Source organism: Metopolophium dirhodum, chromosome 4 (genome assembly GCF_019925205.1).
Source record: "Metopolophium dirhodum isolate CAU chromosome 4, ASM1992520v1, whole genome shotgun sequence".
Classification (NCBI taxonomy): domain Eukaryota; kingdom Metazoa; phylum Arthropoda; class Insecta; order Hemiptera; family Aphididae; genus Metopolophium; species Metopolophium dirhodum.
In genome coordinates, this window is record NC_083563.1 from 38763222 (window position 1) to 38782702 (window position 19481).

Here is a 19481-nt window from a genome sequence, read left to right on the forward strand (position 1 = left end):
TTATCAATAGTATAATAATTATATTAATTAATTTTTATTAAAATATAGATAAGAAAATATAATGTTAAAACAGTTTCATTCAGATCATTGTTATAAATCGAACTGGAATTTAGATGCAATATAATTTCTTATGTAAATGCAATTAATAGGCACATTGAATTATAAAGTGCCCAGATCACAAATCATCTATAAGTGATTATTGAAAACAATTTAATAATAAATTAAATTAAAAAATTACAATAGTAAAAGTAAATCGATTTAAGTATAAAATACAAATGTAATGTACATAAAAAAAAAATTATTTAATCTGTTCCATTTAAAAGAGTGAACTCCACGATGGCCAGAAACTTTAGAAATGGTGGTATTTTATAATATGCTCCAGCTAGTTGCGTATCTGATGGATTAGAAGATGACAGAACACACGTCACATATATTTTTTCTATTTCCAGTTATATCTCTTAATTCTTTAGCCGAAACAGGTACTTGTAGCAACGATTTTTTACAACACAAACATTCAGATGACATATTCTTCATATGCAATTTAATGTGTAGTGTTAGTTCCTTTTTTTCATAAAACAATTTAAAACAGATAATACATGAACATGATTGTTCAGTGTGAAATTTTCTTTCGTGATTTATACGATTTAATTTTGAAGGAAAAGATTGATTACATACTTTACAAATCAGTAAAGCCCTTTCAATCATATGAGTCTTTTCATGTTTAATCATGTCAGTTTTTTTTAGATATGGTATACCACATATACTACATTGATAAAGATTGTTTTTAGAATGCATTTTCATATGACACATAAAGGTAGATTTCTGTAAAAATTTAGAATTACAAAATCTACACCTAAAATTTGATTTGAAGGCAAGATGGGTTTTTATATGTTTAATTAAACTTAATTTTTGTTTAAAGACTACTCCACATATGTCACATTTATATTTTTGATCAATACTGTGAGTTCTCATATGTGACTGTAAAACAGCTTTTTGCCCAAATCGTTTGTTACACTCGAGGCATTTAAAAGGTTTTTCACCAGTATGTAATCTTAAATGGTCAATTAGCTTATTTTTTTGAAAAAATGACATTTTACAGCAACTACATTTATACAATTCGTGATCTTTGTGAGTTTTTAAATGGTAAGAGTAACTTTTCTTTTGGACGTAAGTCGCTAAACAATGAGGGCACTGAAATGGTCTATCTCCAGAATGAGATCTCATATGAGTATCTAAGAGTGATTGTAATATAAAACTTGAGTCACAAAGATAGCATTGAAATGAATTATCACCGATGTGAGATTTTGCATGGCTTTCTAGTTCTGATGCTGTAGGAAATGTTGATCTGCAGAGACTGCATTCATAAGGTCTCTCTGTCAGATGAATTTTTATGTGGGCAAGTAAACTTGATTTCCGATAGAAAGATTTCTTACACATATCACATTCAAACATCTTTTCACCAGAATGGATCAACAAATGTCTTCGTAAACTTGATTTATGAGAATATGTTTTATCACAAATATGGCACTTTTCTAATTGCATAGTAATATGGACTCTCATATGATTCTTCAAAAATGCTTTTCTGTAAAAAGCTTTGTCACAAACATTGCACTTAAAAAGTTTTTCACCTGTGTGACTGTGCTTTAGGTGATAAACTAAACACGATTTCCGAGAAAATTCTCTAACACAAATTTCACACTTAAATGGTTTAATACCAGAGTGTGTCCATTCATGGTAGTCTAATAATGACTTATGGCAAAATTTCTTTTTACAAATTCGACATGAATGAGGTTTATATCCTGTATGTGTTCTCATATGACACATCATATTTTGTCTCTGACTAAAAGATCTTTTACACAAATCACATACATATGGTTTTTCTCCGGTGTGACCTCTTATATGAACCGTTAAATTTGATTTCACTGTAAATATCTTATTGCAGTACTTGCAGTCAAAAGTTTCTTTCTGGTCAGGTGTCTTGTTATGCTTAGGTAAGTGTAATTCTTCAGAAAATATGGATTGTGAGTTATTAGCTTTATAAGATTTTTTGTGATTTTTTTTATGTGATTTTTGGTGTTTGCTTAAATCTCTTTTTTTAGGAAAAGATAATTTACAGAGATGACAATTATAAGTATTTTTCTCAGACTCGATATCAGATAACATTAACTGTGATCTTTTAGGCTCAATTTCAATAATACTGCCATGTACCATATCATCAACAAGGTCAACTCCATCATCAAAATTAGTAGTCTCAATATTTTCTTTAGAATTAAATGAACTGAAACAAAAAACATAATTATTTGTTATATAACTGTTATAAAAAATAGATCAATAATTATAGTCTAGTTTTAAAACTATCAAATAATTCAATAACTATACAACATATCTTTTGGATGACTACTTAACAAAAGTAAAATAAAATAAAGCAGCTGGTGTTAAGATTATTTGGAGCGAGATAATAATTCTATTTAGGCAGGCACGCCCGCAGATAAGTAGCTCACTAGGTGCAAAATACTTTTAGTGATAATATAAGCTGTGGGGGCCTTGCTACTGCCATTCACTTTAACTCAAAAGACCTTAAGTTTTAACAAAATTTAAGTAAGTTTACGTTGTCCGATTTTTATTCTGAAAACCTCGAACTCGCCAGAAAATTGTCTATAGATCGTACAGAACACTTTGTAAAAATTAAAACTTATATTATTGTAAACTTTAATTGATTAAAAACTCCTTTAATGTTGCCCTTCAAATAATAGCCATAGGGAGGCCCCTTAACAAAATTAATAATAATATCGTTAGTGCCCAAAATAAATGTATTAATAGAAGCGTGGTAGTATTACCATTCTATCATCACTGTACCCTATACTAAAGTTCGACAGATGACATTTTCTCAGAATAGGTATTTACTATATTGGGCATAATCATGGACAAAAATTATAAATTAACAGAGCAGGAATTTTTATATTTTATTTTTTATTTGAAAAATCCAAATTATTAAAATTCTCAGATGGTGCATTTGCACCACCTGCCTCCCCCCATCCGGGTATGCCTGTAATTAGGGGTATATTAATTTTATTTCATTAAATAATCATTAAGAAAAAAGTTGTAAGGTTTGATTTGTATGAATTTCTTAATGTTTGAAAACAATAATTGTCAAAGATTTATTAGGAACTGAATAATTAAGCGTATATAATATTAAATATTTTGTTTTAATTATTAAATTACAATGGTTGTTTAAGTCCTTACTTGTTAAAATTAGGGAAGGTAATTCATTCTGAACAAAGCAGAGTGTGTGGGTATAAAATAACTAATGAGGTAAGTATATTTTAAATCTTTTAGTTTTGTATACATCAACTGTTTAGGTACCTTCATGGATCACACTAAACAGTTCATGTAGCATAGTATAATAAAGAATTAAGTAGGTACTGAGGTAACTTTTTGAATTAAGGAAATCTACAGGCAATAGAAAAACAACGAGATCTACTAATTATTTTATGATCTAGTATATTTTTATTTATTTTTTGTTTATTGATCAAACCTACAGCACTGGGCATTGGGTGAGAATGTGAGATGATCCAGTATAAAATGAGATATTATAAATTTTTATTATGTATTTATATGATAACATTTCCCAAAATATTTAAGCGTTTCTGTAATTAAAATAAGATTTTAAATATATACATATTTTATAAAATATTAATTTTTACAGAGATAAAAATGTTAAACAGTATTAGAAAATATATGTATTTAACAGATTTTTAGTAAACTAGTCTTTTTAAAATAATATACGACAGTGAGTTTTAATAATATATTTTATCTAGGTTTGCAGAGAAAATCATGAATGTTTATAGAATTGAAGATCAACTGATTATCATGCTGATTGCAACACATAAATAAATGGACCTAAGAATTAAAATTGTCAAGTATATACAAAGATTTTAATTAAAAATGAACACTCGCCTTAGTCTTTAAGAAAAGTTAAATTATTAAAAATGGACTTAATACTGAAATTAAGGTAATTATTACTATCTATTGTTATAATTAATGATCATGTTAGTGTTAATGTACAATCATAAATACATTTTAAATAACATAATGAATTTCATAATCTATTCAGATATTATTTGAGCATACTAATTAAGTCAAAAATACATAAAGCATAAAGCTATCTCAGATTATCACCACATGTTATAGAAGAGTTCATTAAATACTACACTATTCAATTTACATAATATAAAATAATTTGTCTTAAGTATCATCTTACTTTATTTGAATAGTTCCATTCTCATTTTGTTTATGATTATGTTGTTTTATTTTCAAAATAGCAATCTTCTTAACATCATTGTCTTCTTGTTTAACTTCTTGACTAAAAAATATAAACAATAACACAATTAGAATAGGGTATTTTTTATTCTCAGCTAATCGAAGAATGTAAGGATTTTATAATAACAATTTTCATTATTTTTATCTTCAAGTTGTGTATGTATAAGCAATAAGCATTTAAAATTCTCTTTGAGGATTTCACCAACTTATTTATGTAGTTATTTAACACGTTGAACCGTCAATTTGGCATGCATGTGGCTGACATCATTTGACCAGCGGGCGACAGTCACCAATTGTAAAATTAGTGGATTTTACGGAATTGTCAATACAGTTATGAATGTTCTATAGAATATTTAAATGTGTTCAGTTATAGCCACCAAAAAAGACTCAATACCAAATAGGTTACTCCAACCACGAGTTGACACCGACCATGGGCGCCCATTTAATCGTGTCAACTATGGGTAGACGTTGGCGTTTAACGTGTCAATATAATAAAATCTACTATTTAAAAATGACAGTTGCTTTTTGCACTGCAACCTTTATGCACCCACGTCAATGAATTTATTTGAATAAGGTTTTCACTGTTGGATAGCATGGTTCTCCCGCAAAATTATAAAGAATTAACCCCAGTCTCCAGAAAATTGAGCAATGAAAAAGGAATACCCATGTTGCCATTTATGCATTTTTACAGAGATGTTTTAAAATTATTTTCTATGAAACAACTCACTAGACCGTATTAAAAATCTGTGTTGTTTATACTAATTGTTATTGATTTTTCCCGTTAAGATGTGTACCTAAGCTAATTTGTCCATGTTAATACACTTAAACCAAAGTACAACAAATGTAGTATTCAATCCACCATAAACAAATTGTCTATCTCGGTTAGATTTGTCCATAAAGCGCACCTAATTTACACCAACTGTTTAAAATGTATTCAATATTTTATAAAAATAATTTTTAAACAAAATAAGTTTATTTACACAATGTTCATAATTTAAATTAGCTGACATAGGTACCTTATTAAATTATAGTACACAATATAACTATTATAACTCAAAAGTTTAGTAGTGAGGTACTTACAGAAAATCATCTTCTTCGGTTGTGTTATCAACGTCTTTAAATTCATACTTTTCTTCTTTGATTATTTGTAGGTTATGAAATTTCAATAGATGATCACAATTTACAAGTGATACTTTTAATATTTTATCGAATTTAGGAATATTCTTGTTCCTAAACAAAACAAATATAAATTTACATTGTATATAATTTTTATGTAAAATATTGGAAAACTTAAATATACGAGAATTTTTTAAGTCGTATCACTGCTATCTTGATGTATAAATTTAAGATTATAAATATAAGATATTTCTTAATTAGGTACTTTAAAGTAAGACTATACGTGTGAAAATATTATCCAACAGAAATGTCATGTTATATTACACCAAAGACTAAGTAATGAGTTCAATAATCCCTATTTCAAAAAAAAAGTAACAGCGGACAAAATGTGAAGAATTCTGAACTATTAGCTTGCTATCCTATGCCTCTAAAATATTTACAGATATGTTTCGTTGTAACTATCTACAAATTCGCTAGATTAAACCGGTGTGAAAAAAAATGGACCGGGAAGTTTGGACCATATCATTTACATGGTTCATTATCCCAGTGCGGGATAATGTGAGATAATTTTAAACCAGTCTAGTTTAGCAAATTTGTGGTATATTATATACTGAATTTTGTTAATAATTGATCATTATCTTCAACGATTACAAGTGTACCAGTGATGTTAGCACGCTGTCAGACTCAAAGAAAGCGAAGAACAATGAAACAAAAAAAAAAATCCATAGTATGTTGGGTTATCAAAATTCAAACATTTTCCAAAATAGCCCGTACTGTGGACTACTTGGGAACATCTGTATAATATTTTTATTAAAATATACTCACTTTGAATTTAAATGTTCCATATTGTTCGTCTAAAATGTTGATCACTAAAAATGTTTTATTTCAAAAAATTAATAAGATAATTGAGTATATTATTTGTATAGACTATAGAGAAACAATGTATTATAAAATATGTCTTACGCTGCCAGGGAGACGACAAATAGTGGCACATGGAAAAATTTGTTGCTAACAGTGTAGTATTATATTTATTAATAATTATTGTACACAATCACCAGTGTCAAATTACTCATTATAATAATCTTTTAAATACGATAAAGTAGAACAATAAATTAATATAATATTATTATGTCAAACAATAAAATACGAGTAATAATATTATATTATTTAAATTTACCTATTAATAAATAAAATAATATTGTTAGTGACTGGTAGGATGTTCTCTTGTCAATGGACTAATATTTAGCATAACATATAATATCAAACATTATTTCTCTAGGCAATATATACTCAATGAAAACTAATATATTTATACATATTATAAAAATTGAATAATAAATATACTATAAACACTATACCTAGTAATATTATGAAGTATAATTTAAGTGTCCAGCAGCGGATATTTTTATAATTTGATCTTGAAATATCTATAAAAAAAAAAACTGTGCATAATATGTATTTTTGATGTTTAAAGGTAGCTGTAAGAACAACTAATGAAAAACTTTACATTAACTTGTGAAGCCTTAGCTATAAAATTTGAAAATTTGAACTAAAAAATAATTTGCAAATTTTTGTAATTTTGTCAATATTTCAACTTTAAATAATTATAAAAAAAATTACGCCTAAGTTGATGTTAGAGCATTCTAAAATTATCAAAAATACATAGACATTTAAAGTTGTATAATAACATTTTAAATGAAAAATAACAATATTTTAGTTATGTTGTAGATTTATACCATATTAAAAAAATATTAATTATAAGAACTTGAAACATTTCACAATTGTGAATATTAATAATCTCATACAAAATAACATGTTTAGACTAATTTTAAGCTTTTTATACCATTATTCCGATTCTTTCCGTTCTATGGTGTACATAATTGACTAAGTTAATAACAATAATATTATAATATATAATAATGTAATATATTATGCAATATTTTTTGCAAAATAAGTTTAAAATAATGTACAACTAATAGACATATAAATTAGTAATAACTAATAAATAATAATATACAGGCACAGATACAAGGGGGAAGAGGGCTATAGGTGTTGGAGCCTCCCCTCTACTATAGGCCTTAGGTACTTAAAAATATTTCACTCTTGCCTACGTAATTATATAATATATATTATTATATGCAATAAAAAGTAATTTTGTTATTAGGTATTATTATTATATATTATAATATGCATGTATGATAAATATTTTATTCACTATAAAAACTTTAACTTCATGTCTATGCTTTTATGTATCTACTTGAAGTATTTTTTTTCATCTGGCCCCTGCCTTTATTCATTTCTAGATCCGTGCCTGACAATATACATAATATTATATAATAAACTATTATCAAGTCATAGGCTGACAGACTAATCATTTCCATATGAATGGTTCATCGTTGAATTCAAATTTAACATACCCATTACAGTAACCTACTCAATAACAGGATACATTTGAAATCTAGTATAAAACAGAGCGACATTTATGGTTTTTTAAATATTTAAGTATAAGAATCTGCATTACAAAAAAATAACTTGAAACCTAATAAATTATTATTACTTTTTTTTTTTATTAGGGTTAAGGCTTTGACTACTAGGTCATTAGCCTGTGGTATTGTAGGGGAGGATACTGTTGATTTGTTTACACGTATGTGTTTGTTTTGGCAGAATTTTTAATTTGGGCACCCGTAGATATCTGCCATGCACGGGTGGGGGATGGCGGCACTTGTTCTCTGGACACCGTGACTTGCCCGAAGACAAATCTGCCCGCGACCGAGGTATCGAACTCGGGTCGGCCACTCCGTCTCCCAATAAATTATTATCACTATACGAATAAAATTTAAAACAATTTACTACCTAAAACATTTTTATGAATTAAAATGTAATTTATTGACAGCTGAATGTGTTATCAGTTATACATTTTAAGATAAATCGGACAAAATTAATATAAAAATTATGGAATGGAGCTTATTTTTCTAGTTTATATTAGTATGTATCTATAATCTAGATACTTTATTAGAAACCACAAATGTGATTTTAAGTTATTTGTATATATAGTAAAATAGGTTAGGTTATGATTATGAGTTTTAAAATAACAAATATACTGGAAACAATTGATGGCAGTTCAAATTACTTAAAGTAATCTTTTTCTACAAAAATAATTGAGAAAAAGTAGGTACCTTTACATTTACAGTCTTTGAATTCTAGATTCCAAAGATACTAATTGCATAATATGATTTTAAATGAGTTTTAATTTGATCAAAATCAAATAGGCACCTTATATTAAGATGGTTTATGGTATATTATGTAATTATTATTTAATTCGATATTAACTAGTATTAATTAACAATATCATTACCAGAATGAATATTATATTTATGTCCATACTACTTGCCTGTGACACATGGGGTTCTATGAAGGTGGGGCACAAATATTTCCTCCTTCTCTATTAACACAAGTTACTCCCTCTAATTTCTGTTGGTTTTAAATTGAACTCAAGTCTTGTATTATTTTTAAAAATAACGTTTAATACATACTCATGTCGTGAATAAATGATACCATAAATATTTAATAAAAACAAAATTATGATAGATTCAATAAATCGTAATAAAAAAAGGAATCTGGGGATAATAAGTTTGTGCCCGACAACGCCATAATAATTCTTAACGACAAGTGGAAGAAATCTACTGCTGTAAATTGGGACATAACGGATAGGATATGTGCCTACCACCTGATGTACGTATTGTAGTAAGAACGCCCGCATTTCAACACATTTTTTTAATTCGATAACATTGTCAAATATATTAAATAAATATTTTGACAGAACTATGGAAATAATACATTACATTTTAATTTTATATACATTTTTACATTTATTTATTTATTTCAATATTTTAGGTAAGGCACGTGCCCATATGACCCATAGCACGAGCTGCCACCGCTACTTGCATAATAATATATTATACCTAATCAAATTGAAATCAAAAACATAAGAATCAACCAATCAGTATGTAACACAAAATTATAAACTCACTTTGAATTCCTTAAATTGCTATTGAAGTGAGCTCCAATTTTCAATCCATGAAATCCACTTTGTATCTCATCTCTCAAAATAGTTATATTATTTTCATGTGCACCTATGAGAACAGTCATATACTGTTGTAAAATCTGTAAAGTGATACAAAATTCAATAATTGCAACTCATTCAGTATTAAAGCGTCACACGACAATATAATATAGTATACGTTCGAAATACGATTTCGAATATTTAGCCGAGATGAATCTGTTATTTCTCACAAATTAACGTACCTAATACACTTTTGAAAAACATTAAAATAACGTTATAATATTTTGTATTAAATTACAATGTTATACTGCTCTGCTAAGCAGTAGTGCCGTAAAACCAATATGTTAGTTTTGAGAAAAATTCGTTTCATTATACCATTGTTAGGTATTTGTTAGTCCATTTGAATTAGTATAAAATATATCCACCTTCACAGTTTTTTTGACAAGGAATGCAATAAATTAATAATGATTAAAAAGTATTATTCACTTATTATACGAATAAAAGTTACTTTTATGTTATTACCTAGACGTCCTAGACTATGGACTACAGTGCTCGGAGTAACGATGTCTTATCCACAAATGATGGTGCCAAAATGCCAACGTTGAACGTGAAAATAGCCACAGAGAAGTAAAAACACGGATGAGTAAAGACGCGGCTGTCTGAAGTAGATAGTTAACCTGTTAACCATCTAAAGCCGTGAGTATAGAATACAGATCACTTTCACGTCATTAGTAATATCACAGAATATCAGTGTTGCCAGTACGAATATAATTCTCATTATTCTTTGTTTCTTGCGAGACTGTTATTCCGAACAGAGGCAATTAGCTTATCTAGAGCTATAATATCTCTAGCTTTATCCCAACAAACTTGTAAGTTGCAAGGTAAAGTACTAATGTTGCAAGTTGCAAATGCATGTAAACACAAGGTGTATCAATCATAGACCTATAAACTAATGGACAGCGCATTCCACTCCGCCCTGCCATCAACGCACGGGAATCATATAAGAGAAAGAAAGAAGAAAGAACTAAGAGAGAAAAGAGAGAAAAAACATAAATGGAGTAATCATTGACGTATGAAACTAATACTATATTTCCCCCACGTTCTCTTTTCTCTTTTAATCTAGATCGTACCCCATACCTCTCTCTCTAAGCGCTGTCCATTAGTTTATAGGTCCAAGGAAAAAAAGACCAATTTACAATTGTTTGGAGAATAATCATTTTAGTAAATATTATAACTTGTGAAAATATTTTTTAGATTAAAAATTGGTGGGGTGGGGGTTGCCCCACGACTTAGTTCTAATATCCTATTGTGGTAGGTGGGCATAAGTATAATGGTTCATCGCCAATAATTTTTACATTTATATTATCATTGTTCATTACCTGTATATTATATATATATTACCAACTATGTAAATGACTGACGTTAATTAATTAATAATAATAAATAAATAAACATTTTGTATAAATTAGAAATTATTTAATGAAAACTATGCATATTATTATAGTGTTATTGCAAAAATATTTAATGTGTTACTATTGAATAGAATTAAGTTGAAGTACTTTAACATACCATACTTGTTTTTATTAAGAAATATCAATATTTAATTTTAATTACTAGGTAGTAGGTACAGTTCCGTGTGTAATCAGTCGCGTATGTAAAATAGTTATTTATTTAATTGAACACAAGTTGAAATGTAAATGTATAACTGTTGTACAAGTCGTGTGTCGCGTGAAGGTGTTCAGGACGCAACGGCTGTGGTACATCTGAAAATGCTGTTCTGCGAACACCCTTAGACCCTTATGAGTTATAATTGATGTTCCCGATTCTCGGCGGTTTTGGAATTTGGCCAATGCTTATGTAGCTGCTTTTGCGGGAACGATGTATTTTTTATAATATTCTAATAGGTAGATTAATCATAGTTCACAATGTGAAACACACTATTTGTTAATATTATATTGAATAGGTCAATAAGCGATTCATAGAATACATAAGTATAGGTACTACTATTATAATAAATCAATTCCAAACTGTGTTACAACATGTTTTTGTTGCTACTTGCTTTTGGTAATAACCATGTAATGCCGTATGACATTGATTTAAGGAGAATCATTTAGGCAATTTCTAATCTCGTCGTCGCCACTCGAGATCTGTGTGTTAGTCGTAAATGGTTATTATTTATTAGTGTGTGTGGCGTCCATGTTGGTCAATTGTAGCGGTACGGAGGGTTCTTGCACGTACTCGCACGCATAATATGTCAGTATGTAATATTGTGATCATGAAAAAATGTTTATTTTGCATTCAAACATACGATTCTAATTCCAACAATGCGTCGCAATGATTACCTCGATTTGCATTCTGACAAAATATTCTTTTTTTCCACAACATGTACGAGGGATCGATCGAGGCACATTTTTAAAATTGTATTTATTAATTAAATATTTAAGTTGGAAATTCTGAAATTTTTACAATTTAAATTACAAAAATTAAAAATGTGGCTCGATCGTTCCCTTGTATATATTATGGACAGTCCGAATATTTTTTCAGAATGAAAATCGTAATAACTGTCGACACGTATTGTTGGAATTACTAACAGTAGTTTTTGACAAAAAAGACGTGGTAGTGGCCTCTTAATCATGTTAGACTTTAGTATAAGTACCTAGTCCGTAACAATAAGTAGGTATAAGTACTTAGTATTATTATATTAACATGTGCATCATCGTTTTAATCATGTAAAGTAGACAATTATTTTTAAGCAAATTAAACATAAGTAGGTCCTAATGAAACATATACCTACAGTGCCGGATCTAGTGGTGGGGCAAGTATAGGTATCCTTGCCCTGGGTGCTGTTGGAATAACAGCGCTCAGGCGCTCTTAAGTTTATGAAAAATAAAAAAGGTCATGAACATAAAATATATATAGGTATAAATAATAATAATTTTATAAGTGGTAATTTTATTGTCAGATTTTTTCAGCCGTACATAATTATTATAATTCAAAAAATCTTGTTGGGGAAATTATAATGTTAATATATTATCTTATATTAAATAATTCATTCAAATACTTTCGAATATGCCTTTAATTAATTCAAGTATAATATTGACGTATTCATTACTATACCGTGAAAACAGGGTGCATTGAATAATTATATTACCCATATTCCTCATACATATATATTTGAATTCTGTTTGTAGGACATGAAACTAGACTATTGGATCATCAATCTCCCGCAGACAGAATTCTAAAACATGAATGGACTACTAAGTAATGTAGCCTGTAGGCAAGTGAGTTATAGAGTGTACCTACCAAATTTCCGAGGATACGGTATACTATATGAAAACAATGGTCTCAATAAAAATTTTTGTTTATATAAGAATATACTTTTTGATATGCATTTAAACATTTTGTTTTGTGTTGACACCCCGTACCACCACCTACGCATATGAGCACTGCATTTTTATTAGTCCCGGGCGTCAAATTTCCTAGATCCGACACCGCATACCTATTTTATAATAATATACATATTATATGAGGTAAAAAATATATTTTGGTAGATTTTATTTGTAACCATTTTTACTGTTTATAGTGAAATTGTCATAGAATATACAAACATTTTAATAATTTAAAGACCACTGTTTTGGTTATTATAGGATTGATTATTTATAATATAAATACATGGTAGCCACGGGTTGGTAAAACAATAAAAACTCATTTGATAAATACAATCAAAATACGATTGAGAACGCTTGATATTTTTTTTTCAACGTTGCCAAATTTAATCGAATGATAATTTTAGCACGATAATCTGTGGATGTTTAAATAATCCAGTTATATATTATTTTGTTATTAAAATTATAATTGAAATTCAAGCAGAAACAATATTGAATAGCTAAGATAGTTAGAGTCAAGGTACTAAGGACAATATGTCTATGTCCTATGGCAATAGGTTAAGTAGATTTGGGGGCTTAAATGATCTGAAAATGTTAATAATTAGTAATTACTAATGATCTATCAATACAAATAATTTGTAGAAATGTATAACGAATACTACCTACATCTAATACTACCTACATAATAATATATAGCTTATATTTTTGTAAAACCATATATTTTAAGGATTATTATCCTTAGTATGAATATTTTAATAAATCAGAAACTACTTATTAAAATGTTGATTTAGATACTTTAACATTTCCAAGCGAATCACCCGCTTAAAACTTACAGTAAAAAAGGGAGATTTTCATTTGAAAAATTGAAGTGTATCGATGATACCATGATGATTCCTTGAGTAGTACAAAATTATCATGAATTTGAAAATATGGTCTTCAGCCTTCAGGTACACTTAAAATCAGAATTTGAATAAACGTATTACTAAAGGGGTAAATGGAGATGAGCATTTAAAAAAAATCATTCTGTATATTATATATTTGTATAAGTTATACATATTATTTTACATAATATTATTCATATATTTGTATTACATATTATTATTAGGTGCCAAAATATTTGTATAAAGTTATAATTATTAATTGATAACTTTCTTCTAAAATATTTATTTTATGCATACGGGCATGAATAGTTAAATAGCTAAATAAATGATATGGCAACGTTGCACGTAAATTCGTTCTCAATCGTATTCTTTTTTTGGTTTCTTTTGGATCGGTGGTAAATTCTAAGTTCTTTGTTAATTTTAAGTGTTCTCAATCGTTCAGCCCAAAAGGACAAAAGGTATAACGTTCTCAATCGTTCGATAGCCTAATTTGCAGATGCCCTGGCGTTTTTAATAGCAAGGGGTAAAAAAATGTTAAATTTGAATTCAAATACTATTGTCTATTATATACGTAAAATGACGCCCCCCTGGATATTCCCGGGTCCGGACCTTTCTTTGGACCATACCTAATGAGCTATATAAGATATTTTTTTAAATTATTTAATTTAAAATAATAAAACTCTACACAAACTAACAAATAATAGTCCCGTATTAAGATAACACATGTATGATTGATTATAGGTAAACACAGTGAGAAAAAGAAAAACGTTTTTGTAATTTTCGTGTCCCGTTGTCCTGACAAAAGTTAGAAGCATTTTGTCCTTTTTCTCAAGGCTGTTCCGTATTAATCCCGCCTCCCCCCTTACTGTTAATTTAAAACTTTTGAGATTTATTTTATAATAAAATCGTTTTACTTTCGATATTTTTCAATAGAATATTGTAATCTACAGGTACTTTTCAGTGGTATTTTTGAATTCTTGTTTTGACCATTTTAGCGGGTATAAAATATAAAACTAATAATGTCACATTATTATTGTCGGTGACGTAAAACTTAAAACTTACAGCTTACTGTTTTACAGTTAAACAGAGATTTTCGCAACAAAAAAAATGGTAGATTTATAGTTTAGGCTTAGTGTAAGAAATGGGCAAATGACTTGGCTGATGTTATAAGGTATACATGAGACTCATTTCTATTAATAAGTTGTCTGTGGGCACTAATTATATCTAGTTTTCCGGTAGGGAAAATGGACCCAATACGCGCCTGAATCATTAGTGGTGAGATTTGCCAGTAGTGAACTGTATATAATATTGAATCATTTGTATTATACATACCGTATTATTATTTATTGTAATTACCTAGTTGGTCACTAAATATTACCTAATACCTATACAGTGTAGTGAGATAAAAATAATAGAGAGAGAGAGAGAGAGTGAGAGATGGATAGTCGAGGAAGCGCGGAATAGGCGGCAAATTACAAAGGGTATGGAAAATTATGATGCTACGCATATCGGAACTTATATTACATTATTTTTATTTCTACTACAGAATATTATTAGTTGATTACGGAATTGATAATTTATCATAGAGTGTAAAATATATGTGTTCACTTACCCTGGTATAGCTGTGAAAAGTACTTGTTGATCCTTGTACCAATGGATATATTTCTGATTGGTGTGGATCGATGCGCGTTACTATTATTTTAAGACTTATATATTACAATATCTTACACCAGTTATAAGTTCATATTTTGCTTATGCACTGTCGACTCTCTGTATTTGCGATATATTATAAAGACAGAAAGGATATGATAGCATGTAAAGATTAGGAGTGCTTTGAATTATAATATTGATTAGTATTTTTATATACCGTAAAACCGGCTGAATAGAAACACTTTTGAACTTTGAAGTATCATAAAAACTTTTCTATTTGAACTACAAAGTTGATTAGTACATCAAAATACTGGTCTTGCCGAGTAATTTAAACCTGTCGATTCAAAAAATGTTTAGGTTCAATAAATAATTTTATATATTTTTTTAAGTGCTCTGTTTCTATTGACCCGACAGTTGGTGACAATAGAAATATTTATGACTTTTTCATACATTTTTCTATTATATCAATAGGTTGTTGAATAGAAAAATTATTGATATTTTTAAAAAATTGTACACAACTTTTACCAACTGCCGAGCGGTCTAACGCGTCGGATTCGGCACAGCCTGTCCGAGTTCGATCCTCGACCACTGGGCGGCATTTTTCTGTCATTTTTGACACTTTATGCACCGAATGGCCGATTCTAAATCATTTGGGTTGGGAATCTTATATTTTTTGGCACTTGGATCTTTTTTTCTGATACGACCCATGATTGTTTCTATTCACCCGCAAAAAGAGACATTTTACAAAATTAATAATAAAAAAAAAATAATGAATTTAAAATTATTATACTTATAAGTTTCGACTACTGACAACTAGCTTGAACAATTTAAATGTGTAAGTGAACGATCAAAAAATTATTTCATGATAAACGGTGAGTTTGTATTTTGCGTTTTTTTTTATATGAAATAGTACATGTTTGTTATCAATTTTAAGTGTATGGGGGGAAATATAAACGGAACGTTTCGAGCTTATCGAATTTTGTACTAGTGTGTATTCGATTTAGTGAAGGTTTCATATTGATAACACAAATATTTGATTATAGAGACGAAGAAATAATAACATTCCTGATTTTGTTTCTATTTACCCCACTGTTTCTATTCAGCCGGTTTTACGGTATGTGTTATTTGGAAACTGCATTTTCTTGACATATGTGTGTCTTTATAATCTTATAATTATTTGTTTGCTAATATCATAGATTTATACATCATAATATTTTATTATGCTATTTATCCGCATAATTTAGGCAGCACTTGAAATGGATTTTGTTACTTGTTTTTAATTAATATTTATACAACATACACTTCAGTTACTTATATATTTGAGGTCTAGTCGCTTAAGAGAAAAGGACTTTCGGCACATCGCATAAGTCTGTCCAGTCCTTTGCTCGAGATCTAAACTGCAAATATATTTTGGCAACACAATGTCTAGGAGAGACAATGAATTAACAAACAGCACTTGAAATGGAGTTTGTGGAGATTTTTATAGGTTGAGATGCATTTTACGTGACATTTGTAACTAGGATTAGATTTTCGGGAACGTAGCGTTTGGATGTGGATGTATGGATACCTTCCCTATACATAGCTTAATATTATTGAAGCATCATTAGGTTTATAAAGAATTGAAATAACAGTATTGCCATGGTAGGATAGTAGAGTGAATATATCAAAAGTGAACTCATACCTGGTGTTCGAACAAACGCAATGTTAAGCTGACTTCGTGGAGAAAGATTAATTTCAGATTAAGAAAAACTGTACGGTAGCACAAAGTTTCGCTGTGTGCGGCGTTGACGTCGTCATGTGTGTTGATTGCAGCAGTGTACTGCGCCGACATGGTACATCGTATGATTGTTGTGAGTAGCACCGTCTCGGGATGATAATCGATTGCCTTCTAGATGATGTGTGCACTGTGCGTTGTGTCTATATAAGGAGGCTATAAGTTTGTTGTGTGCATTCATGTTGTGCTTTTGCACATTTTCGATGGTTTTTTTGGCAATATTGGTACGATAATGCTGTTTTACATGTTAGGTGCTATCTTATTATTCTGGTTGCACATAGTTTTGGCACTGATATTTGGTTGTTTGGCCGAGTTTTAACACCCAAGTATGTTCGTTTTGATACATTCATTCTATAAGTTTATTTAAGTATATAAGAGTATATTATTTATATATAACAACAGTAAACACACACTCATAACATTTATAACATGTATCTAAGTACCTGTATGTTATTTATATCGATGTGTACCTACAACCTATTTAACATTTTGAACCATTGTTCACGGGTGCATAACGGCATAATATAGCTCACATAACTACACACGCCGACCATCAGGTGATTGATGTTTAAAGGGTTACCTAGTTTATGGTCGATAATATTTTTATTATATTACACTAAACGGTAAACCGATATTATTATACTGAACGAGATGGATGCGAGATAGTATACGCTGCAGTTTATCATACCTAACCTATAATAATAGTATAATATAATATTTTATCTATAAAACGAACCCTAAACCGGTGTGCATTCAATAAATGTCATTCCCTGTTTAAAATATAAAGCGAAAATAATACCTGTACGGCTATACGACTATACGGCTACACGGCTACACGGCTAACCGTATAGCTATACAGTTTTATAATGTTCACATACAATTCCTATATACATTTTTTATAGTACCTAGATCTATCTGTAATCATAAGATTGAGATATTATAATAGCCAAATTAAAAAAGATACGTATTATTTTTAAGATATCTCCGAAGAAAATATTTTTGTACCTATAGGCATAACTATAATGAAATCAGAAATAACTAATAATATAGCCTCGGCGTATAAGGCCATTGCAAATAATATAAAGGTTCACCTTTTATCTTAAATTATATTAATATTAATATACAAGTTACAAATTATTGATTAAATTAGTCTTATAATTATAAAGGTAATTGTGTTTTTTATGTTGTCTGGATGAAAGCTTCTGGGGAATGTGTAGGTACCTACTCCTGTTTCCCGTTTCGAAAGAGAGGCATTCTGATATTATGATGTGTTTGATTGAGAGAGGTGTGTCATAACTACTGTCACATAATATAGAGGGATCTTCCATCTTCATCAAATACTGGTGGGTTAACGATGTGTGTCTGATTCGCACTCTGTTGATTGAGGTTAATATTTTACACCGTTTTTCATTTTGAAGCCATCAGTGTATATTTCGATGTAATCACGGAGTTCGGAGGTGATCGAATGTAGATTTTGGTTATAAATTATGGGTAGGGTGTCGTTCTTTGAAAGTTCGCTAAGTTCTATGTTGACGTAGTTGTTTAATAACCAAGGGGCGTTAGATTAGGTTTCTGTATGATTTCATTTTGAATAACGTCCAGATGAAAGAAAGGAATGTCCAGGATGTTTTTGATTTATTTCATTACCTTGGAGTTATTTTGGGTAGGTACATCTAGTTGCAAGTAACATGGAGCTGTGAACCCTCCTGAGTGCTTTGTATATTTGTAATAAGCTAGAAGAGTGACTTCCCTATGACTTATGGGCAAGACATTTTAGTGTATTAATTTTTATAAGCGAGTCCTTTCGGAGATGTGGTATCCATGTGTTTCTTGAGTTGAATAGTATGCCTAATATTTGTATGGAATTTTTGATGCGTATAGGAACGTTGTTCATTATTATGGTGTTGTTTCTTTTATTAATGAAAAAGGTGCAGCATTGAGATTTTTCAACCGAAAAAGAGAAACCTGAGAAGAGTGTCCAGACTTGTAGCGCTGATGGGTCGGATACATAGTTATTTCCTGCAGGTAGGTTATAATTCTTATAATTGGAATTGATGCCTCTACAGAAAATGTTGAAGTCATCAGCGAATAGTGTGCACTTGACAGGTAATATTTTTGTGTCTATAATACCATAACTATAATTAAATCAGAAATAACTAATAATATTATGTAATATATTAATATACTAGTTATCATTAGGTAAGTAGGTAGGTACTTTTTAAACTTTTATAAATTATATTTATACACAATTTTCATTATATTAAACGCATATCATATTGTAGGTATAAATA

The 19481-nt window shown here is 29.2% G+C and overlaps 1 protein-coding gene across 5 annotated transcripts; it reads right to left on the bottom strand.

Moving 5' to 3' along the window:
* On the bottom strand, window positions 1–10203 carry LOC132943165 (zinc finger protein 883-like). Of its 5 annotated transcripts, none has more exons than XM_061012015.1 (7): window positions 10022–10203; window positions 9467–9600; window positions 6795–6863; window positions 6262–6305; window positions 5401–5550; window positions 4262–4363; window positions 1–2278 (listed from the first exon to the last, which is right to left on the bottom strand). In XM_061012015.1, exons 4-7 carry the CDS (start codon window positions 6279–6281, stop codon window positions 403–405), a joined length of 2148 nt encoding a protein of 715 aa, XP_060867998.1. In that variant the 5' UTR covers window positions 6282–6305; window positions 6795–6863; window positions 9467–9600; window positions 10022–10203; the 3' UTR covers window positions 1–402. The 5 variants fall into 5 exon arrangements, with proteins under 5 accessions (XP_060867998.1, XP_060868001.1, XP_060867999.1 ...); XM_061012018.1 differs by having other exon boundaries at window positions 6795–6878; XM_061012016.1 differs by lacking the exon at window positions 10022–10203 and adding an exon at window positions 9875–9895.
* Window positions 10204–19481: the final 9278 nt, after the last annotated feature.

What these genes read in the sequence shown, in the direction of transcription:
- LOC132943165 (XM_061012019.1), bottom strand. Translation starts at nt 6,281, where the DNA reads ATGGAACATTTAAATTCAAA. An exon ending in ATGGAACATTTAAATTCAAA is followed by an intron (nt 5,551 to 6,261) that starts GTGAGTATATTT and finishes TGTTTTGTTTAG; the next exon opens with GAACAAGAATATTCCTAAAT. An exon ending in ACCGAAGAAGATGATTTTCT is followed by an intron (nt 4,364 to 5,400) that starts GTAAGTACCTCA and finishes TATATTTTTTAG; the next exon opens with TCAAGAAGTTAAACAAGAAG.